This window comes from Propithecus coquereli, unplaced genomic scaffold (genome assembly GCF_000956105.1).
Source record: "Propithecus coquereli isolate 6110/MARCELLA unplaced genomic scaffold, Pcoq_1.0 Scaffold146, whole genome shotgun sequence".
Taxonomy (NCBI): domain Eukaryota; kingdom Metazoa; phylum Chordata; class Mammalia; order Primates; family Indriidae; genus Propithecus; species Propithecus coquereli.
Window position 1 is genome coordinate 3654162 of NW_012138969.1, and position 24599 is coordinate 3678760.

Below are 24599 nucleotides of genomic sequence, written 5' to 3' on the forward strand. Positions count from 1 at the left end.
GTGGCGCATGTCTGTAGTCCCAGCTACTCGGGAGGCTGAGGCAGGAGGATCGCTTGAGCCCAGGAGTATGAGGTTGCTGTCAGCTAGGATGACGCTACGGCACTCTAGCCCAGGCAACACAGTGAGACTCTGTCTCAAAAAAAAAAAAAAAAAAATGTGAGCGTCTTGAAGGTCACGATTTTTTCTTATTTATTGTGTTTGTCACAGAATAAATGTTCAAGAAATCTGTTGTATTGAGTCAGTTGATTACTCCTTCCTGGGGAACTCTGACATATTAATACGGGTCTCTCAATGAATGAAGAACTTTAAGAACCTTGTAAAAAATATTCTAAAGGTGGTATTCCAGGCATCATGACGGGTGGTAGGAAAGGATATTTGGATGCTTTCTGGTATTCCTCATATCATTGTATGTGGGCATTCACCTTTAAAAGCAGCAGCTCATAGGTCCTTCCTGCTCCCTGGCCTGTGGAGCATCCAAGAAGTCCTATCGCCAGGCTGGGGACTCACAGTCAGTGGTTCCTCCCCCCAGCCCAACGCTCTCCTAAGTTTCAGTTTTCAGATTACATTGTTTTGGTCTGGTGCCATTGTCCTCTTGTTTGAGGCAAAAGCTCTACCCCACGTGCTTTATTCAGTAGTGGGGTGGCATTTGCACCTGTCCCTCCAACTGGCCTGGGAGGGCAGAGGTTGTATCCCAGTGACTCACATGGTGCCCAGCATGTTATAACCGCCTAGGAGACGCTTCTTGAATTCACTGGAATTGAGTGGAACCTTCCAAAGTGGATTTTTGGGGGATTCTGCTGGAGCTGTAGCCTGGACAGAGGCAAGTCTTGGAGGGGAGCCCTAAGGTAGCTCTCCAGTTCTCCACCCTTTCACTTGAGGATGCAGTGGGATTTCAAGATGCTTTGAGTAAAAGACAGCAGAACCTCCCTCTGGAGGAGACCCTGGGAAATTCAGTTTTCCTTTTATTTTCCTCTGGAGATTTTTCTCTCTTATCTGAAATTCACATTTAGCTAAGTGTCTATATTTTTATTTGCTAAGTCTGGCAGTCCTACATCTCTTCAGCCTTTTTTTCTACCTGTTCCCACCCCCACCTATTCAAGCCCACATTTTGGCACAAACACAATTCTTTAGGAAAAATGACCAGCATAGACTCCCTGATTTTTCTCTGATATTTAAGTGAATTGTTGAGTCTTTGTGAACAGAATTTCAGCATGACACCAGGGAGCATCACAGGTTTTGAAGCTGCTTACCAGATGTGGAGTCTGGGCTCTCTCTGCCTCTGATACCATACCCGTAGAACGAGGCTTACAATTCCTAACCCTGCTGCCACTCAGCAAGTGTGCAATGAAAGGTGGCTAAAATTTTAAAGTCCATATCTATTAGGGGCTAGGGTGTGCATTTAGAGGGCACAGGAGGAAGTCTTATTACTCCCTATGAATAGTAAATGTACAATACACAGAAATCCTTCAAAGGACTATGCGTATATTAGGAACTAAATAGATTTTGCGATATCCTGACCACTCTGCCTCCATGGATCGTGTAGCTTGTTGGAGAAAATGCATTTGGAATTTCCCCACGAATTAATTCTTCAACTGTAGTATTTCTGGTCTACCTCTTCCTTCATGTTCTGGGAAGTTTTAGGGAAAAGGTGGAAAAAGGAGAAACAACTCATGTCACCCAACCCCAACTCTATGCCCGGTCTCATGCTGTGCACTTGGCCTACATTTTCTCAACTTAGTCCCCAAACGACCTTATGAGATAGAAATTATCAGCGCCATTTCACACACAGGGTATGGGACTCAGTGAGGTTAGGTAATTTGCTGACGATCATAGAGTCGCTAAGGAGTGGAGACAGGATTTAAACCCAGCAGGCCTCGTGGAAAAACATGAGCGCTGGAGGAAGGGCAGCAGGTCCTCCTGGTCTGGACTCTGGTGGTCAGGCGAGGGCACAGGGGTCAAAGCCACTGGCCTGTGATCTTGATCCAGGATGAGAAGTATTATATCCACTAATCTCTTGAATTGAAGACCAACACACTGTTTCCCTACGCCCTTTTCCTGAAGAAGAGGAGGGCAGGCACAAAGGTAGGGAATGCAACATCCTTTATTCTGCCTGATGACCAGCAGCCCTGGGTGAGGTGTTGGGGTGAGGATGGGCACCCCAAGGGGCTGCACACACCGGCTGCCCCCTCCTCTGGGAGACACTTGGATGCGTTGGAGGCACTCAAAAAGAGGGACATTTTTTCATACTTCTGTAGAAAGAGGGGAGACTGCGCGTCACTCTCTGGCACGTGTCTGAACAGGCTCTTCTGAAAGCGAAGGCAGATCTCAGTCTCTCGCTCTTCCGTGCTTTCCTCCGCCTCTTTCTGTCACTCTGGTCTGAGCGGGTTGTATGAGATTCCTAGAAAATAAAAAGTTCTTGAAGCATCAAGAATTACTGGACTGTACAAAAATTTCCTAAAGAACACAGCATTTGATAGTTCTTCTTTATTGTGGTAATCACAATTTTAACTGATTGCTGAATTGATTTTCTGGTAATAGCACTGTCTACTTGAATGGACTATAAGGTCAGCAGAGGCATAAACTTCGCATGCTGTTCTCTCTGCTACATCGCCAGTACCGAGCACAATTCACTTATTCATGCATTCAGTACGTATTTACAGGGCAACTATTATCTGCATGTTGCTGCGCTAGGTATGATGAAAACTAGGACTTGGTCTCTTGCCTGCAAATGTAGACAGTCTAGTAGGTGAGCCACGTATGTGAACCAGTACCTCTAGGAGGGGAGAAACTCTGTCTCAGAAACAAAGAGGAGAGGGTGAGAGGAGGGAGGGGAAGACTAGGAGGGATGATGATGTCTGATATTGCCGGGTGGAGAGGAGGGGGCAGGGCGTTGTAGACAATCATGTTGTTGAAGGATGGAACGCATGGAACAGAGAAAGACAGGAACCTGGAAACCTGGGCTGAGGTCAAATTACCAATGGCCTTGTATATTTTACTGAGAAATTGAGGCTTTTTCAGGCAAAGAAAAGGAATAAAGGTTTTCACACTGAGGAAAGGAACAGGTCACATTTGATCTTAGTGTATGGGATAAAGCAGTGTGTGTCAGGTGTGTGTGGAGAGGGGAGTGAGGAGACCAGGGAGAGGAAGTGACTTCACAGATCTGGTGACAGAGGATGAGAGCGTGGGGAAGGCAGTGCCAGTGGGGACAGAGAGGAGAGTCTGCATGTGAGCGACACTTCCAAGGCAGGATGGGCAGAACTTCCTGTTTCTGCAGCTCAAACGTGGGAATGAGCTGAGGATGACTCTAAGTTCTCTAGCTTGGAAGACGGGGTCGATCGGAGAAAGGGAATACAGGAGCCGGAGCTGATGCGGGATACGTTAAATCTGCAGCATCCCGATAGGAAATATGGATTCTATTAGAGGAGAAGCTGGAGCCAGGGATGTCATCCTGGTGCGAGGGTGTGTGGTAAGAAGATGAGTGCAACAGTGGGGCCCTGGGGAGCACTGACATTTAAGGAGAAAGCAGGGAAAGAGTTAAGAAGACTGAGAAAGGATAGTCAGAAATGTGATAAGAGCAAGAAGAAAGTGGTATTCGCGAGGCTCTAGGAGGCAGGAAATTCATGAGAGGCCCAGATTCCGAGTTTACACATCCTTTCCTAAGGAAGTTGGTCTGAGGACTGGAGTAGGCAGAAGTCATGGTGGCCACCCAGCGATGTCCACACCCTAATCCCTAGAACCTGTGACCATGTTACTTACATGACAAAATAAATTTGCCAGATGGAATTAAGGTTAAGGACTTTAAAACAGAAACATTATTCTGGATTATCTGGGTGGGCCCTTAAAAGGAGCACTGGGAGGCAGAGGATGATAGAAGAAGAGGCGGGAGAAAATCGAAGGATGACAGGGACTTGTCCACCATTGCTGGCTTAGGATGTCCTGAGCCAACGAATGCAGGTGGCCTCTAGGAGGTGGGAGTGGCTGTCAGCTGAGACCTCAGTCCTACAACTGCAAGGACTGAATTCTGCCAACAACCTGAATGAGCAAGCAAATGGATCCTCTCCTGCAGCCTCCAGGAGGGAACACAGCCCTCTGACACCTTGGTATCAGCCCAGTGGGATCCAGGTCAGACTTCTGACCTATAGAAGTATGAAATAATAATTTTGTGTTGTTTTAAGCCACTAAGTTTCTGGTAACCTGTTATGGTAGCAATAGAAGACATACAGGGACTACAGCAGTCCAGGTTCCTTTCCTGGAGCCTCTTTCTTGGCCTTTTCCTTAGATGTCAGCACCCGCTATGGATCTATTTTTGGGACTCCTCTTCCTTCCCTCCCATATTTTCTGTCCAAGCTAGATGTGGGACCCAAATCTAATTTTAGAGGAAAGAAAAAAAATTACAGAAAAGATTGCAATTTGTTGTGCTGTGAGCCAACCTTGCCCCCAGCTAAGATTTATTTGACCTGTAGTGTTAGAAAAAATTTAAATTTCTCACTCTTTTTCTTTCTTTCCTTCTTTCCTTCCTTCCTTTCTTTCTTCCTTCTTTCCCTCCCTCCTTTCCCTCCTACTCTTTTTTTTTTTTCCTAAGTATATTCTCTGACAACACTGGGTTGGCTGGCTGGAGCTGACTGTCACTGACCCCTTTGAGACATGTTCTCCAATTCACCACAGTCTCTACCACTCCCTGTTGTCTTTCCTGGGCTGCTTTACTCATTTATATAACCTGTCTGTGTTCTATAAGTGATTGACTTTGTGACACTAGCTTAAAGCTAGCATTGGAACATGTTGGATCTGGGATCTCCTAAGGGAGAGAGAAACCAGAAAATACAATCAACAAGTCCTACAACTGCAAGGACTGAATTCTGCCAACAACCTGAATGAGCAAGCAAATAGATCCTTTCCTGCCTTTAGGCCTTTAGACTCAAAAACAGATCAGATTTTTTTTTTTCTATTCAAGATGGTCCTAGTAAGTGTCATGAGGCCTTTTAAATAACACATTTGTGCATGCTTGCACACTGGCACATGCGTGTATCCAAGGGTGCATATATATAGAGAGATAATTAAGAAATAAGAAGATGGGGCAAGGATCTCAGTGGCATATGAGTCAGTTAGACTCTTTCTTTTCCTTAAGTAGGGCCCATCTACTGCCAGCCGTTGGTTCAGCCATGCCCCACTCCAGCGTGAGGGCATTTTGGCACGTGACTCTGCATCAGTGTTTCACCGCCCCCTCACGGATCACCCTGCTGCCGGCCTAACATCCTCTGTGCTTGCACGCATGGGGCTCTTGCCTTGTTCCTTTCTCATCTTCCTCTTTCTCTTGTTCCTTTCCTGGGACCACAATTCCAGTAACTGGGCTCTTCTCCATTATTTTTCCTGGGATCTTGCTTCAGTTCTGTGCCCAATGTTTAGGAACTGGGATTTGGTTTCATGTCCACTCTTCCATCTATTAATCGAAGTCCCATTCTGAAGTGCTATCCCTGTTAGGGAAGGGCCTTCCGTACACTGATCGCTTCCCTTTCTGGGCCTCTCCCGGGGGCCACGGGCCTCTCCATAACCTTCTTCCTCCAACCTCCTCTAGCGTCATGTCTGCCCACAGCCCTCCTGGATCTCCTGCAGTCACAGCCCCGCCAGATAATCTTGCAGTCCCAGCTGTTCATGAGCCCTGTTCTGACATTACAACCTTTTACATCCTTGTGAAAAGTCTAAGAAGTAAAGGATATCAGCATAGCAGGAAACTTTGGCTGGAAATTTGAAAGGATTCTCCTGTAAGCTTTCTAGTCCTTCCTTGTTCTGTAACCCAGAGAGATGATGAGTCAACATCTCCTCAATTATGCCAAGTGGAGGGTTCATTGAAGACATTCTTACTGTTGTTTTACTCCTGATTGTTTTCAAAGGACAGAACATGGGCCTAGTCACTTAAAATGATGACAATAGTTTAGGCCTTTAGGTCAAAAACTTTACAAAGAATCTCTTTATCCACTAGTTGGCAAATGAACAGAACTCCAGGGAAGAACTATTCCTTTCATGCATAAAAAGATGCATAAATGGACTGAGTGTGGTGGCTCATGCCTGTAATCCTAGCACTCTGGGAGGCCAAGGTAGGATGATTGATTGAGGCCAGGAGTTCCAGACCAACCTGAGCAAGAGCAAGACCTCATCTCTACTAAAAGCAGAAAAAATTAGCCAGGCATCATAGCACACACCTCTAGTCCCAGCTACTCGGGAAGCTGAGGCAGGAGGATCACTTGAGCCCAGGAGCTCAAGGTTGCAGTGAGCTATGATGACAATGGAGCGAGACTCTGTCTCAAAAAAAAAAAAAAAAAGTTGCATAGATGGTTACCACAGAACAGGAACAGGACAAAGTATAAGAAGTGGTGTGTTCTAGTCCAGAATCTGCCGTTTACTACCTAGAAATCTTTGGAAAGTCATTTACCTTCTCCGTGTGTCAGTGTCCTCATCTGTTTAAAAATAAATGATTTCGGACATGGTCGCTCACAGGGTTCTTTTGAGGACATACTAAGACAACGGGTATGAGTCATTGTCCAAATGGGAGATCCAAGCGTGAAAAGACCCATCGGTCACTGCTGATGAAAACAGCACCTGGCTCCCTAGAGTGTTCAATGACATCTACACCATTTGTCATGGGAGTCTTCAACAACCCCAGCCAGGATTTGCACAGGGCCACACAGCCACAGAGTGAGACCTAGAGCCCAGGTCTCCTATCCCAAACCCCTGTGGAAAGACCATCTCCAGCAGGACCCCCAGGCTCAGGGAGGGCAAAAGTGCTTCCTTCCGTGTCCTGCCCATGTCTTACCCATCGCCGTCCGCTCCTGCCTTATCTGGGCTGTCACCCCATCCCCCTTCTTGATCTTTCCAGGGGTAGATGGTGCCAGGGCAATTCATTTCTTACCAGAAAAGGTTCTGTCAGCGTTAGGAGGCCTCTGAGAGATGATTTGCCTCTGTAGGGGGCCTGACTTGATTATTTCTTCTCCTTTTTGGTGGTGGGTACTTTTTGCCTGAAAGGAGAGAGAGTAGCCAGTTATCACAATGGCTATGAGGTCTCTAAAACTGTACTCTCTGCTGGTTTGTTGCTGTCATTTCCTTTAGGGGTGGCAATAGCCCAGACTGAAACCTTTTGCCTTCAGGATAGGGCTTCTCACATTCTTAGTCTCACTTTCTTCCCCAAGAGCTTGTAGCCTCTGAAGCCATGCATTGTCTTCCCAGTGTAAAGACCTTCAAAGAACCTGGCTCATCTTCTAGGCATCAGCACTGGCAAATGATACCTGGGCGGCTCCAGATTTCTCTTGGAAGGACAGGTCTGCAAGCAGATCTGAGAAGGTGAGGTGGCTGACGAGGAAACCAGGCCTGCCATTCTCAGATGCTGCTGTCTGTAACCTTGGCCTTCAAACAATTCTTTGACACTCCTTAGCTGCAGTTTCCATGACTCTTGGGGATTCTCCCACAGCCCTACCTTAGCATCAGTTTTACTCTGATGCTTGTGCAGAAGTGAGTTTGGCTGAATCAGATTTCAACAGGCTCACATTCTTTCTGTTCTTATTGCCAATATCCTGCCAAGCAGAAGTACAGCTCCTTTTTCTTTCTCACCTTGCACACCTTACTCTGAAGGGCTAGAGTATTTGGGAAGCTGGTAATAACAAATAGTCTGAGACACTCTTCCACCAGCAATAGTGTTCTGCTGTAAGGTGGGTCAGGGACTCCAACCTCCTAAAAGTGCCTGTCCTAGTTGGAGGTGAGCAAAGACCTTCACAGAGAAACCCCTCCCTAACTGCCCCAACTACAAGCCCCTCTAGAGGCATCAAGCTCCATTTCTTGGTTCTACATGCCGGGGAGAGTCAGGATGTGTAGCTAGGTCCTGGAAAGTTTATCCTGTCTCCCGTGGTGCGCTTGGACATAGCAGCTCTGAACTGAAGATGAGGATTTCTGGCTCATGCCTACCCCTGGACAGGATACAGCTGCATGGTAGATAGCACAAGTCTTGGCTGGGTAAGGTTGCTTGATGAAGCTAAAGACAAATACAGAGAAAAACTGCATCAGAACTCATGATACAGAGAGTCACTGGAGGACCTTCAGCCTGGGGAGGACCATCCCAGGAGGGCTTCCAGGCTCACCTCAAAGGAAGGGGTTGGGAAAGGGGAGGTAAAGCAGTAGTGCCCCAGGGATATTTGGAAGACCTTGTTTGTATGCTACAGTTATTTTTTGTCCCAGGAGACACAGCATCTGGATGCAAGGGCCATGATGCTAACCACATAGACCAAAGGAAGTAAAATAAGGAGATTAGGCCAGATGAACACTAGAATCACAGACTTTAGGGATGTTTGGACCCTATGGATCATGGGCAGTGTTCCATAGTGGCCTCCTCCATTAGGTACCAAGGAAACATAAAGGGATAGGTCAGTCAAGGTGGTGTTTGATGCCTATGAGAAGCAGAAAAACGGTATTCCCAACATCTTCCCCAAGTAGAAGCTGACAATTGAAGTCTAAAGGAAAGATTCGCTGAGAGACACCATGTGGAAACAAAGACACAGTTAGTGCTAGGGAGTGCGGTTGACTTCTTGAGGCTGAAAATGGCAAAGAAAAAGAATGTAATATGGCCTCACTATGGGAGTCTAGAACCACAGGGGTTGTTACAGGGACGAGATCAGTGGCAGGAGGTATGGGATGGTACTGCTCAAGCCAGCAAGTGGTCTCCGTGGGAGGGGGGAAGTAACAACTGGGATACTGTGGTGGTCTCTTAATAAAAATCACACATAATGCCTGGAAATGGACAGAGGAGTCAGCAGAGATATGAAGAAGCTTAAGGCATCTGCCTTCCAGGGGCTATAAAAGAATCAAGAAGATATAATTATTCAGATGAAAGCTGCACTCAGAGCTCTGGAAAAAGGTCAGGAGATCCACTTTTTACCCCCACTCTGCCACTCACAAGCTGTGTGATCTTGAGCAAGTCATTTCACATTTCGGGGGTCTCAGTCTCCTCATGGTCAATAAGGAGATTAGCCAAGCTGGCCTTAGAGTCACCTTCTAATACAGTAGCGGCCTTTTGCTATCAATGGGATCCAACTCCAACTCACAATTTGGGGCTGGACTTGTCCCTCCTTCCCGCTGTTGAGGCCACAACCACTCAACACCTCTGAGCAAGGTGAACCTTAAGGTGGCCTGGTCTCCTGGGGAAAGAAGAAAGAGAGCATTGAAAATCCTTGTAGCAACTCCTGATGAAATCTTTCTAAGTAAGCCAGAAAGTTCTTGTGTAACATGCCAAAGATTATAGGATGTGAGTGACAGAACATTACCTAAATCCAAGCCTTTGTATCTGAGATACTATGGTTTGAATGTCCCCTACAAAACTCATGTTGAAATTTAATTGTCAATGAAATGGTATTAAGAGGTGGGACCATTAAGAGATGATAAGGCCATGAGGGCTCTGCTTTCATGAATTGATTAATGTTATTATCACAGGAGTAGGTTTGTTATTGTGAGAGTGTATTGTTATGAAAGCAAGTTTGGCCCTCTCTTGCTCTCTCGCTTGCACTCTTCTTGCCCTTCCACCTTTCGCCAGGGATGACACAGCATGAGGGCCCTCACCAGATGCTGTTGCCATGCTTTTGGACTTCCCAGTCTGTAGAAACATGAGCCAAATAAACCTGTCTTTACAAATTACCCGGTCTCAGGTATTCTGTCATAGCAGCACAAAATAGACTAAGACGTGAGATTAGGGGTCTGAGGCTAAGAGAGGGAAGCAACACGCTCGAGGTCCCTCAGCTCACAGTTGCTGACTCTCCAGGCCTGGAACCCTCATCCCTTAATTCATGGCATCCTGCTTCTCTCTTCCTCATTCTGACATCAGAAGAAATTGGAGGATTTACTTCCCTGGAGCTCAGCTATAGGAACTAAGCCAAAAGCTGGGCACTCTTTGGCTACCACTAAGGACCATTTTCTCATTCCTCTAAATGAGTATTAGTTACTTGCCCTGTCTGTCTGTTTTCCTCTCCTTTTTCTCTTATCTCCTCCTCTTTCTCCATCCTCACTCCCATCCTAAATAAGCTCTCCCACACCCAGGGACAAGTTGTTCCCTGTTCAGATGGATTTAGATCCTAAGGGCTCTTGTTTGTCTTCCAAAAAGAGGGTGGGGGGCTTGTTTGTCAAAGCTGGCTTGGGGGCAATGGTATGTATCTGGGAAAACGGACACAAGAATCAAGCAAGTTTGAGTGAATCAAGAGAATGTTCAGTTCCATTGTGGCACAGTTAGTTGTTTTTAATACTGTCTTATCTCCATATTTTTTTCTGATGCTGGTCCTGTCCCCAGATGCTCAGACCTGTTGTTTTGGTTTCCAGAACTTCCCATTGAGAGACACCCAGACTTGTCCTCACCAGGCATTGCCCCGTCCATGCTTCTCCCTCTTGTTAAAATTCCCTCTTGCTCAAGTACCAATTGCAGCTGTATGTTGTATCAGGAAAGGAACTGGCCTTAATGACTTTGTGCTAAGAAAACACATATACAGTCATGCATCACTTAATGACGGGTATATGTCCTGAGAAATGCATTGTTAGGTGATTTTGTCATTGTGCAAACATCATAGAATATCCTTATATAAACCTAGATGGTACAGCCTGCTGCACACCTAGGCTATACGGTATAGCCTATTGTTCCTAGACTACAAATCTGCACAACATGTTACTGTACTGCATACTGTAGCAATGGTAACACCATGGTATTTGTGTATCTAAACATATCTAAACATAGAAAAGAGAGTAAAAATACAATATCATAATCTTATGGGACCACCATCATACATGTGATTCGTCATTGACTGAAACATCATTAGGCGCTGCATGACTGTGTGTTTTTATATATATTTTTATAAATGTGTATACACATATATGCACATATTTAATTTTTATATTAATTATGTGATATGTAAATGATAAATATATATAAATCCCTCCTATTTATACCACAGAGATAACCCTATTAACATTTTAATCTTTATTTCTAAGTTTTTCTATGCTTTCATAAAAATTATTTATGTAGAGAAATATATATATTTATCACATTAAAACTGTACTTTGTATCCAGTTTTTTATGATTTCATTTAACACTAATACATGCTTTTCAAACGGAGTTTTATGGAGAGAGTTGAAGCAGGCAGTGAAGCGGGTCTCCACCCCCAGGTAGCCCCCCACCCCCGCATGGACTGCGACAGGCATGCGCAGAGGTGTCCTGGGAGTTGCAGCTGGGAGCGGCACTCGGGTGGGTTGCCCTCTTGCGAGCACTGCTAACCACGGATATCTGCTTTACCCCGAGTGCACCTGTTTCCCTGAGGGCCAAGTTAATGAGCTGTGTACTGCGCCAGGAAACACCCCTGTGGAGTCTCCAAGTTGGCCCTTTGGACCCTCCCTTTCCCTTCACAAGTCTCGGTTGCTAGAGAATGGGGCAGTGGGTCCTGGTGGAGCTCACCTCCACTCAAATGAGGGTACTTGTACGTAGTCTTGGGAGGACTTTTTTTCTCTTTGAACTTCTTCCCCCTGTACTGTAAGTAAGAGCGCGTTGCCTTCCAGGAACAAAACCTGTGAGAAGAATGCTTCTGGTCACAGGAGGGAAACCACCAGTGGAGGGGGCTAGAAAATGAACACAGGGGAAACCAGGTTGGGGCCAGTCCTCACAGAGAGTGTGGGGTGTTCAACAGAGAAGAGGAGAGCATTCTGGCCTTGGAGTACTGCCTGTCGGAGGCCCTTCTTTTGAGGCTCCCGCAAGGGCCCACCATGGGTGATATGTTGGGATGTCCTTCTGGAACCACTGAATGGAGTCTGTAAAGAATCTGCTGTCCCAGGCCTGGGCTAGGGTTAACCCCTGGGGGATGCCTGAGTATCAGACTATGAGATCCCTATCTAACCCTACCTGGTGCAGCCAGAGCGTCTGACTGGTCTCCTCTCAGGTCCTGATCCTTGCTTTCCATCCTGCCCCTTCCTGACAACCTCAGCCCCCTCACCCTATTCCTAGCAGGCTTTTCTCTGGAATAGACTCTGATTTCTCATGTGAACTCAGACTCGTGTAATCTGAGATAATACATGTAAACACGGTTTGCACAACATAAATCTCTTTATAAGTGTGTAGGAAAGCAAGTAAAGAAATAACTGCATGAGGATCAGGGATCCAAAACTTTCCTAAAGTACCTATAATCTTTCTAAACACGTTTAGGGACAGCTGAACACTGACTCAAGCCAGGAGAAGTGTATATATCTCAGAGCTCCCTGATTCCCCTAAAGAGAAATTCTCACAATGAATTTCTATTTAGTCCTGGTTAGGAGGACTAGAATTAAGTGCTAGATAACAATTAGTGTTCTAAAGGCTAAATTGCTTATCTTAGACTTAGATTTTTGTATTTATTTTAATTCCATATCAAATAACCTATTATTTTAGGGATTTTAAAATAAAGGTTGGCAATTGGTAAGCAACCTTTATACACTTCTATCTTAATAAACTAACATTTTTTGTGGGAGAGGAGAAACTCTGAGAGCTGGAATCACATGATAATCTAAGTATCCTGATTAACCATGTCTGAGAAAATGTCAGTGTCCTCTGGCCCCCACCATCCAAGACATTGCCATTTACCACGTGGAAGATGTGAGCTGGAGCTATGGTAGACTAGCTAGGGTAGGAATAAATAACCAGCTGGGAGAACTTAAGCCAGTCTCTCAGCCCAAACCTTGACAAGACTGCTTAGGAACCAGTGGCCACAGATTGCATTTGATCTGCAGATATTTTGCTTGTTTCATTTTTGTTTTTTGGCCTTTGTAGTTTCCTCACCGTGTTTTAGTCTTGAGTTACCTGCCACATTTGCCACTTTAACCTTGGGAGAGATGACACAGAATTTTGAATTTCTAGCTCCTCTTGAAAATTGGTATATCTAGCAACTGTGCCCTCTCAATGGTAATTATGGGAATTGGGGCATAACAGAGCAAAACACTTCCAGCTTTCTTCCTTCATGAGGCTCCTTAAACACAAGCAGTTGTGTTAACCTTGACAGCATTTCTTCCAAAGTGTCTGTGGTTTACCCTTGCCCTTAGGTGAGAAACCTAGGCCTGAGAAAACCTCACATTCTTGTTCCAAGCAAGCACAAGAAGAGGTGAGGTGGGAAACCAGGCATTCTGGTTCCCAGTCTTACTCTGCTGTCCATTTTCTTATTCAGTATTTAGTGTTCTGTGTGAGGGAGGGAGAGTAGTGAATAAGATAAGAAAATACCATCTTAGTTCCCCCACAAAATTGGAAACTATGAAACAAAGGTTAGAAGAAGATAGAAAACTCTCTAGAAGGCTGTTTTTAACCTGACGTGGCATTCATCGAATAAGAAGAGAGAGTTACCTTTTCCAGAAGTACATGACGATGGGGAAGATAGTCATGATAGCCCCATGGAAGATGCTCCGATCCAGATGGCCCTCTGCGATGGCAGCAAGGATGGCATCCTTCTGGGACTCAGAGATATTCACCTATCCACAGAGTGGGAGCCTGTCACTGGCAGAGGCTCCAGGGAAGGCAGAAAACCTCTCTTGGCCCCCAGGACCCTCAAGACCACCTCCTCTCCAAAAAAGAGAAGCTTTTCATGGGATTGCTAGGTAAAGGACATCTAGTTGGTCCAATACTTAAGAGTCATCTGATAATTAGCTTTCAGGGTCCCTGTGGGGGAAATGTTTTTTGACTAAAGGACAGAGTGGAGTGGAAGTCCCCCTTACCCTCAGCTTTGGAGGGATGTCAGAATGCAGGTAGAGCTTGATAATAACGTTAATTTTGGACCGCATTAGGACCACATCATTCTCGTTGTATGTTCGGTTGACCTGCAGCATGTGAGCTGAACTCACCAACTCGTTAAATCTAAAAAAGAGGTGTTAAGCAGGAAATCAGCAAGGAGAAAATGAAAGCAGTGACTAGATAGGGCACCTGGCCCAGACTTCTTTCTGGCCTGAAAAAGGCAGGGCCAGTTCTGGGCCAGGTTGTGTTTTCATTCATTCAATTATAATTTATCCATGGGCAAATATTGAGGACCTACCACATGTCAGATAACATGTTAAGTGTACCTTCAAGTATATTTCTTCACCACAAATGTCCTCATTTATCCTACCCTCCCTTCTTTACCCATTCTGGCCCTGGAGCATTTTCACCTCTGCTGACTTCAAGGCCTAAGGGCTATCTTGCTCTTTCTTCTTCTGTGATGGCCTGAGGTAAGCCCTGAGATGCAGGTAGGCACCACTCATGCAGAACACTTTAGGCAATGGGAGGAGGTTTGGACTTTACTCCGGTGGTAATCGGAAGCCCCTGGAACATTTTAGGCAGGAGAGTGATATAGTCTGGTTTACATTTTTAATAGGCTATTTTGGTTGCCATACAAAAAATAGTTTGTAGAGGGCAAGCGAGGAAGCAGAGGTGAAGTGATGGGAATTAGAGCAGCAGCAGGTGAGGCTGTTCACTCTGACTGCCATCTCTCTCTGCTTCCCTCTGCCTCCCCTTTACGTATTTTATTATCTAACTAACCCCTACTTACTCTTCAAAATTCAGCTTAGGTGACCTGTGTCCCAAGAAACCATACCTGAGGACCTACCGTTGTCTAAATGCACTTCCTGTGCCTGATTCTCCTATAGTACCTTATCATCCTGAGACACTTTCTAACTTTTATTTGTGTCTGCCATCCCCATTAGTTTGTGAGATATTGAAGAGTAGAGAGCATGTCTTAGTTGGTTTTTTGTATCTCCAATATCAAATTCAGTGTCCAGTCAAAAGTAAGCAATCAATAAACAGTTGTGGAACTAGCTAAATTCCTCATTGGGGTGCTATGGAAGATTTCTTAACCAAACTCCCATGACTAATGCTTAAGTTAACTGTGTGCTTACACTTCTGAAGAAATACACTGACTGGTGCCCACAGCATGCTGACTAGCTAGACTGGTGGGCCATGTTTAGTACACTCTCACACTTCTCCAACTAGTTGAAATAGATGTTTACCAGGAATTATTTGTGCTTCTTCCCCAGTATTTTTGTCTTTTGTCCTTGTTACTGTAATTTGCAACTTATGAAAACTGACAAAATATGAATATAAAAAGAAAAGTAGTTTTTATTTCTACAAAAACAAATTTGAATGTTTTGGAATGTTCCAATAAACACAAGTAGCTTTTTAGAAAGTTGCTGTTGAGTTAGGTGTGGTAAGGCAATTTAAAACATAAAAAAGGTACAAAAATCCAAAAGGATTAAATTGCTTTGCAGCAATCTTTAAATTCTTGTTCCATCTTAAAGAAATCAAAATTAGAATTAGTAGACAGATACTTTTGGTTCCAAAATGATGTCATAGATGCAAGCTGGCTTCACTTCTCCTCAAAGAAAAAACTCAAATATACAGCACTGAGGTTATCACCAACAATGTCCCAGAACTCAAATATGATGAGACGGAGGCTAAAAAGAAAAAAGAATTAAAAGGAATGAAGATTGCCTATAAAATATAGAAAATTACCTCAAAAGATCAAATCTAAGAATTATTGGTGTCAAGAGGGAGTTGAGCAAGAGCAAGAGAGAACACTTATTCAAAGAAATAATAACAGAAAACTTTCCAAAATAGAGAAAGATATAAATATCCAACTACAAGAAGGCCAGAGAATACTAAACAGATTCAACCCCTGTAAGAATACCCCAAGGCATATGATAATCAAACTCTCAAATGTTAAGGACAGGCCAGGCACGGTGGCTCATGCCTATAATCCTAGCACTCCAGGAGGCCGAGGCGGGTGGATCATTTGAGCTCAGGAGTTCGAGACCAGCCTGAGCAAGAGCGAGACCCCGTCTCTACTGAAAATAGAACGAAATTAGCTGGACAACTAAAAAACATATAGAAAAAATTAGCCGGGCATGGTGGCGCGTGCCAATAGTTCCAGCTACTCTGGAGGCTGAGGTAGAAGGATTGCTTGAGCCTAGAAGTTTCAGGTTGCTGTGAGCTAGGCTGATACCACAGCACTCTAGCCTAGGCACAGAGTGAGACTGTCTCAAAAAAAAAAAAAAAAAGGTTAAGGACAAAGAGAGAGAGCAAGAGAAAAGAAGAAAATAACATAAAAAGGGGCTCCAAATTGGCTGGCAATCGACTTCTCAAAGAAAACCATATAGGCCAGGAGGAAGTGGGATGACATTTTCAAAGGGCTGAAAGAAGAAAAAAACAACTGCCATTCAAGAATACTTTATCCAGCAAAGCTATCCTTAACCCTGAAGAAGAGATAAAGTCTTTCCTAGACAAACAAAAACTGGCCTCTCACCACCACCAGACCCATCTTTCAAAAAATGCTACAGGGAGTTCTTCAGTCTGAAACAAGAAAACACTAACCATGGAAAAAGAAAACATTTGAAGGTATAAAACCTACTGATAAAATGAAGTACACAGTCAAACCCAGAATACTCTAATACCATAATTTTGGTGTGCTATTCATTTATAACTTTAGTATGAAGCCTAAAAGACAAAGCTATCAAAAACAATAATAGCTACAGCAACCTATTAAGAGATAGGCAATATAAAAATGTGTAAATTAAGACAACAAAGAGCCCAAATTGGAAGTAATGGACTTAATGTGTAGTTGGGGTTTTTTTTTTTTTAGCTTTTAGTTTGTTTGTTTCTAATTTTTCTTTGTGATCTAAGTTGTCATCTCTTTAAAATAACTTGTTATCATCTATAAGATGTTTTTTGTAAGCCTCATGATAACCATGATGCAAAAACCTATAACAGATACACTAAAAATAAAAAGCAATGAATTAAAACATATTACCAAAGAAAATCACTTAACCAGAAAGGAAGAGAAGAGTTTCAAAACAACCAGAAAACAAGCAACAAAATGGCAGTAGTAATTTCTTACTTAGCAATATTAATGTAAATGGCTCACTTCTCTAATTAAAAGGCACAGTAGCTGAATGGATTAAAAATATAAGACCAAACTATATGCTGCCTACAAGAAACCCACTTCACCTATAAAGGCACACATGGACTGAAAGTGAAGGGATGGAAGAAGATATTCCATGCAAGCAGAAAACAAAAAAGAGCAGGAATAGTTATACTTGTATCAGATAAAATAGACTACAAGTCAAAGACTGTAAAAGGAGACAAAAAAGGTCACTATATCATGATAAATGGGTCAATTCAGCAAGAGGATATAACAATTATAAACATCTGTACACTCAACACTGGAAATCCAAGTATATAAAGCAAACATTAATAGATCTAAAAGAAGAGATAGACTGCAATTCAGTAATAGTAGGGGACTTCAGTACCCGACTCTCAGTAATGGACACCTCATCCAGACAGAAAATCAACAACAACAAAAAAAATCGGAGTTAAACTACACATTAAATCCAATAGGCCTAACTGATATTCACAGAACATTTCATCCAACTGCTGCAGAATACACATTCTTTTCATCAGCACATGGAACATTCTCCAGAAAAGATCATATCTTAGGCCACAAAGCAAGTATCAATAAATTCAAAAAAGTAGAAATAATATCAAGTATCTTTTTGAACAGAATGGAATAAAACAGGAAATCAATAACAAGAGGAACCTTGGAAACCATACAAATATATGGAAATTAAACAACATGCTCCTAAATGACTAATAGAGCAATCAAGAAATTAAGAAGAAAATTAAAAAATTCCTTGAAACAAATGAAAATGAAAGTACAACATACCAAAATGTATGGGATACAGAAAAGGCAGTGCTGAGATGGAAGTTCACAACAATAGACACCCACATCAAAAAAGTAGAAAGACTTCAAATAAACAACCTACTGATGTACCTCAAGAAACTAGAAAAGCAAGAACAAACTAAATCCAAATTTAGTATAAGGAAAGAAATAATAAAGATCAGAGCAGAAATAACTGAAATTGAGACAAAAAATATAGAAGATCAATGAAATGAAAAGTTGGTTTTTTGAAAAGATAAAAAAAAATTGACAAACCTTTAGCTAGACTAAGAAAAAGAGAAAAACCCCAAATAAATAAAATCAGAAAGAAAAAAGGAGATATAACACTGAGACCACAGAAATACAAAGAATAATTAGAGACTATTATGAATAACTATACTCCAACAAATTGGAAAACCTAGAAGAAATAGATAAATTCCTGGACACATACAACCTACAAAGATTAAACCATAAAGAAATAGAAAACCCAAACAAACCAATAACAAATAACAAGATCAAAACTGTAAGAAAAAGTCTCCCATCAAAGAAAAGCCCAGGACCTGATGGCTTCACTGCTGAATTCTAACAAACATTTAAGGAAGAACTAATACCAATTCTACTCAAACTATTTTATAAAACTAAAGAGGAGGAAATACTTCAAACCTCATTCTATGAGGCCAGCATTACCCTGATACCAGCCAGATAAGGACATAACAAAAAAAGGAAACTGTAAGTCAATATCACTGATGAACATAGATGCAAAAATTCATAACAAAATACTATCAAACTGAGTTCAATAGCACATTAACCATGATCAAGTGGGATTCATTCCAGGGATGCAAAGATGATTCAACATAGGCAAATCAATAAACATGATACACCACATTAATAGAACCAAAAACAAAAACCATATGATCATATCAATAGATGCTGAAAAGGCATTCAATAAAATTCAACATTCCAGTGTAATAAAAACCCTCACTCAATAAACAGGTATAGAAGGACCAGGCCACAAAATAATAAAGGCTATGTATGACAAAACCATAGCCAACATCATACTGAACAGGGAAAAATTGAGAGCCTTTCCTCTAAGATCTGTAATAAGACAAGGATGCCCACTCTCACCACTCTTACTCAATGTAGCACTAGAAGTCCTGGCCAGAGCAATTAGGCAAGAAATAAAGGGGATCGAAACTGGAAAGGAAGAAGTCAAATTAGCCTTATTCATGGATAACTTGGTACTATATTCAGAAAATCCTAAAGACTTCACCAAAAAACTGTTAGAACTTAAAAATGAATTCTGTAAAGTTGCAGGATACAAAATCAACATACAAAAATCACTGGTGTTATGTATGCCAATGATGAACAATCTGAAAAAAAAAACTAAGAAAGCAATCCCATTTATAATAGCCACAAAGAATATAAAATACCTAGGAATTAATTTAATCAAAGAAGTAAAAGATTTACATAAGGAAAATACTGATGAAAGAAATTGAAGAGGACACACACAAAAATAAAAAGATATTCCATGCTCATGGATTGTAAGAATTGTTGAAATTTCAATACTATTCTAAGTAATTTATAAATTTAATGTAAGCCCTATCAAAATACCAATGACATTCTTCACAGAAATAGGAAAGACAATTCTAAAATGTATATAGAACCACAAAAGACCCAGAATAGCCAAAGCCATCCTGAGCGAAAAAAAAAAAAAAAAAAAAAAAAACTGGAGGCATCACACTACCTGACTTTGAAATATACTACAAAGCTATAGTAACCAAATCAACATAGTACTGGCATAAAAACAGACACATAGATCAATAGAACAGAATAGAGAACCCAATATAATTCCATACGTGTACAGCCAACTTGTTTTTGACAAAGGTGTCAAGAACATACAATGAGAAAGGACAGTCTCTTCAATAAATGACGCTGGGAAAACTAGATATCCATATGCAGAAGAATGAAACTAGACCTCTATTTCTCATCATATACAAAAATCAAATCAAAATGGATTAAAGACTTAAATCTAAAACCTGAAACTATGAAACTATTTAAAGGAAATATTGGCAAAACATTCCTGGACATTGCTTTGGGAAAAGAATTTTTGTGTAAAAAATGTAGGCAACAAAAGCAAAAATAGACAAATGGGATTACATCAAGCTAAAAAGCTTCCACACAGCAAAGGAAACAATCAACAAAGTGAATAGACAACTCATAGACTGGGAGAAAATATTTGCAGTCTATCCATCTGGCAAGGGATTAATAACCAGAATATATAAGGAGCTCAAATAGCTCAATAGCAAAAAAACAAATAATCCAACTTAAAAATGGACAAAACATCTGAATAGACATTTCTCAAGAGAAGACATACAAATAACTAACAGGTATATGTAAAAATGCTCAACTCTCTCTCTCTTTCATCACAAATCATAAGAGAAATGCAAATCAAAACTACAAGGAGATATCATCTCACCGCAGTTAAATGGCTTTTATCAAAAAGACAGGCAATGACAAATGCTGGTGAGGATGTGGAGAAAGGGGAACCCTTGTACACTGTTGATGGGAATGTAAATTAGTACAGCCATTATGGAAAACAGTATGGTGGTTCCTCAAAAAACTGAAAATAGAACTACTATATAATCCAGCAATCCCAATGCTGAGTATACATTCAAAGGAAAGGAAATCAGGATATGAAGGAAATATCTGCACTCCCATGTTTATTGCAGCACTATTCACAATAGCCAAAATGGAATCAACCTAAGTGCCCATCTTAGGATAAAGATAAAGAGAATGTGGTACATATACACAATGGAATATTATTCAGCCATAAAAAAGAATGAAATACTGTCATTTGCAGTAACATGGATAGAACTTGAGGTCATTGTGTTAAGTGAAATAAGCCAAGCACCGAAAGACAAATATCACATGTTCTCACTCAGGTGTGGGAGCTAAAAAAGTGGATCTTATGAAGATAGAGAGTAAATTGGTGGTTATTAGAGGCCAAGAAAGGTAGAGGGAAGAAGGGGATTAAGAGAGTTTGATAAATGGGTAAAAATATACAGTTAGATAAAATAAATAAGATCTAGTGTTTGATAGATCAATAGGGTGACTATAGTTAACAATAATCTACTGTAGGGTTAAAAATATCTGTTTAATGTCATATGCACATAATTTTTATTATTATAATTCTTGGCTTTAACTGAAGAACTACTGGTCTAATAGTGCTACATAAGAGGATTTCTTTCGTATTTGTAAATAATGGAGAAAAAAGTGTTCCATTTCCTGGGAATAAGTAGTGCATTTCAACATTGGAAACTCCAGAATACTGAAGAGCTTTTAGGACGCAAAGAAAAGAATGGTGGAAATTGATAGCATGACAGCATTCAGTAGAATTTTCAGAAGGAGACTCCTGCTTGGCAGGGCTGAAATCACTGTGCCTCTTACAGGACAAGCCAGTCTTTGCTGGGCAGCACTAAGGATGAAAAGCCATGAGACAAAAGAGAGGTGGGAAACTTACTTCTCCATTTCAGAAAAGAAATATAAATCATTGACTGCAAAGTTAACGGCGATAATCTTGTGGCCAAATATACGGCGCTTTATAAGGGTTATATCTCCATTCTCTTGTTCTGCACTCCGGACATTTGTGGAGGTTGAGACTGAACGTCCTGGTGTGTTGGATGGCGATGTGGCGAAATCTGAGAGAGAAGGAGGAAGGAATTACAATCTGGTTTGATCAAGTCACTCTTAAGGCTGTAGCCTTCAACCTGGGCATAACAAAAATGAAGACAGGAAACTGTGGGCCCACCATCTGGGCCTATTGAAATAGTCACTCCCTACTATTGGGCTCAGCTTTTTACATACATTTGGAGGACTGCTGAAAAAGCCATCTGCTCAGATGGTATGACAGCACATAACAAAAAAAAAGAAAAAATCAACTGAGCAATGAAAGGGATGTTTTCCTGGTGCTTGTCTAATGGAAAGATAATCACACTGTAGTTATGCCAATCCCTAAGGTTTATGCAGAGACTGTGAAAACTGAATATGCAGATGTGATCTTCAAAATGGAGTGTGCGGTTCTGACAATGCTATTCAAGGTTTATTGGGGAAGTAATTTAGGAGTAAACTGGGAAAGCACACAAAGAAAAAGCCAAAATATCAGGAGTAAAGAAGTTTATTAAAGAAACTGTAGGTAGAAAGCTAGAGTGGAAAAGAGACAGGAATGAGTAAAAACGATCATAGAAAGTTCTAGATTTGGATTGTATGTCAGAAAAATAAGACACCTATTTTAGAAAAGTTCTTGACTAGGATATATCCAAAGAAATTTATCCATAGGTATTCAGGTCTCAGAAGAGAACAGTTTTGGGCTGGCCCTGACAAGTAGACCCTAGTTAATTGGCCTGGCTGAGTTTAAGAAAATTATCTAATCCAGCTCTAGAATTTACCATTCTTCCTGCAAATCTTTATTCTGGAGTCCTATTCAGAAATTGTTGATGTGGGATTCTTTTTGGTGCCATGTTATATGTAGGCTAAGAGGGTAACTACATGACTCCATAAATACCTATCACTTGTTATATCTCAGACACTGTGCTAGGTCCTAGGATTTCCACATTGAATAAGACAAAAGGTCCTTGCCCTCCTATATTTCAATCTCTCTCTGTTTCTCTCTTTGACTTGAGTTTGCAGGGGAAAAGAATCTGGATGACAGTGGAAATTGATATAATAATGGTTAAGGATTTTAGGAAAAGAGAGTGCTAGATCCTTGATGTGGGTTAATAGTGAGATCCAGTCATATTTGACTTCTTCCTCTTTCCACATCCAATTAGTCTCTAAATCTGTTGATTCTGTTTTCTAAATATATTTCAGGTATACCCACTATTTGTCTTTCTTGCATCTACATTTGTCCAAAGCATCATCATCTTTCACTTAACTTACTGCAAAAAACAGATAACTGTTCTCAGGGTCAGGACTAGGGTAAGGTGACTGAGGTGCTAGGACACAAAATTTAAGGAAGCACTCACACTCAAAGGGATACAAGTGCAGAGCTGGCATTTGCATGACCCTGAGAGTCAGTGCCTCCTTAGCTTTTGTGCCTTATGTGCTTCACTTGCCTTACCCTAGTTCCGGCCCTGCCTGTTCTTCCTCCACTTCAGTTTGTTTCCTTCCAGTTCATTCTCTACATTACCGTCAAGATGATCATTCTAAACCACAAATTGGATATTGTTACAACTCTAATAAAACTTTTTAAAGGATTTCCACTTTTGTCCAAGATAGGGTACCAGGGACATGAGTACCAGTATCTTCCGGCCTAAAACAATAAAAAAAAATCAGACAAAATATATGAAACAATTGTTTTTAAGACACTGAATATCAGAGAATTAAGGACAGTGATCACCAAGATTTGGGGAAAAAATTAGGTGAGTCCTACTCTTTTCCCACTTTGCCACTTTGGGAGAGGGTCCATTCTACAGCTCAGGGAGAGAAAACCCAGACAAAGTGTGGTGGAGTCTCGGAATTGAAGAGAAGGAGCTGACAGTACAGGGAGACCAATGTGACTAGAGTCACAGGATGAAGTTCAAAAAGGAGAGAGACGACCCTGGGAATCAGCGAAAGGGCTTTTCAAGTATCAGCAGAGTCCTGACCAGCTCAGGCATGTAAGGAAACTCCCCAAAGATGGAAGAGGGTAGACCATTTGAAAGCATTAGAGAACATTCTTTGGTGCTCACACGGAGCCAGAAATAGTGCCTGTTTCCACCAGAAACTGGAAAAACTCACAATTCATGAGGAATTTGGTAGAATACTCAAAAAGGTTTTATTTCTGTAGTGGAGAATAACCAGCCCCATAGAGAACATGGCTCGGGACCCACGTAACAAGTCATAAAAGCAAGATCCAAAAAAATGAAACCATTTTCAAGTAACTTAACTGTATCCCAGAAAAAAGTTCAGATACATTTTATAGAAATAAAAAGATATCCAATACCTAAAAAGATAAAATTCATAAAGCCTGGCAACCAAAGATTTGCAAACACTCAAAGAAGCAAGAAAAACATGACCCATAGTGAGAAGGATAATTGATCAGCATAGCTGACTTTGAACTGACATGAATATTAGAGTTAGAAGATAAGAACATTAAAATAGTTATTGTTAACTGTATTTTATATTTTAAAAAATTTAAGTAGAGACATAGGACATATTAAAAAACCCACTGAAAGTAAACTTCTGGAGATGAAAACTACAATGACTAAGATAAAAAATACACTGAAAGGGAATAATGGCAAATTAGATATGTCTAAAGAAAAGATTAGTGAACTTGACGTAACAATGGAAACTATCATAAATAAAGCATACAGAGTGAAAAAGTATCTGAAAAAACTGAAGCATATCGGTGAACTGTCTGACAACTTTATTTGGACAAAATGCATAGAGTCCATAAAATGGTGATGGAGAGTATTTAGAGAAATAATAGCCTAAAATATTCTATATATGATGAAAACTACAACCACATAGATCCAAAAAGTTCAACAAACTCAAAGTACAAGAAACATAAAGAAAACCTCACCAAAATATATCATAATCAAAATTTTCAGAACTAATGATAAAGAAAAAAATCTTAAAAGCAACGAAAGAACAACACATTACATATAGAGGAACAAAGATAAAGATGGCATTAGATTTCTTGCTGGAAACAATGCAAGCAAGAAGATAGTGCCACATCTTTAAAGTATTAAAAGGTAAAAATCTGTCCATCTAGATTTCTATACTCATGAAAATATCTTTTAAAGATAAAAGCAAAGATACTTTTAGACACACAAAACATGAAATCATTCATCACTAGCAAATTGTATTACAAGAAATGGTAAAGGAAGTCTTTAGGCAGAAGAAAAATGGTATCAG

General features: G+C 41.2%; 1 protein-coding gene across 1 annotated transcript in view; it reads right to left on the reverse strand.

Moving 5' to 3' along the window:
- Positions 1 to 6973: 6973 nt before the first annotated feature.
- The window catches only part of RGSL1 (regulator of G-protein signaling like 1), a 75164-nt gene continuing 57538 nt past the window's right edge, over positions 6974 to 24599 (reverse strand). The window contains exons 13-19 of the mRNA XM_012639969.1: positions 21226 to 21403; positions 13741 to 13879; positions 13373 to 13497; positions 11468 to 11577; positions 9084 to 9176; positions 7951 to 8017; positions 6974 to 7010 (exon numbers count right to left, since the gene is read on the reverse strand). Coding sequence (XP_012495423.1) covers positions 6974 to 7010; positions 7951 to 8017; positions 9084 to 9176; positions 11468 to 11577; positions 13373 to 13497; positions 13741 to 13879; positions 21226 to 21403 — 749 coding nt within the window. The remainder of the gene's footprint in view (positions 7011 to 7950; positions 8018 to 9083; positions 9177 to 11467; positions 11578 to 13372; positions 13498 to 13740; positions 13880 to 21225; positions 21404 to 24599) is intronic.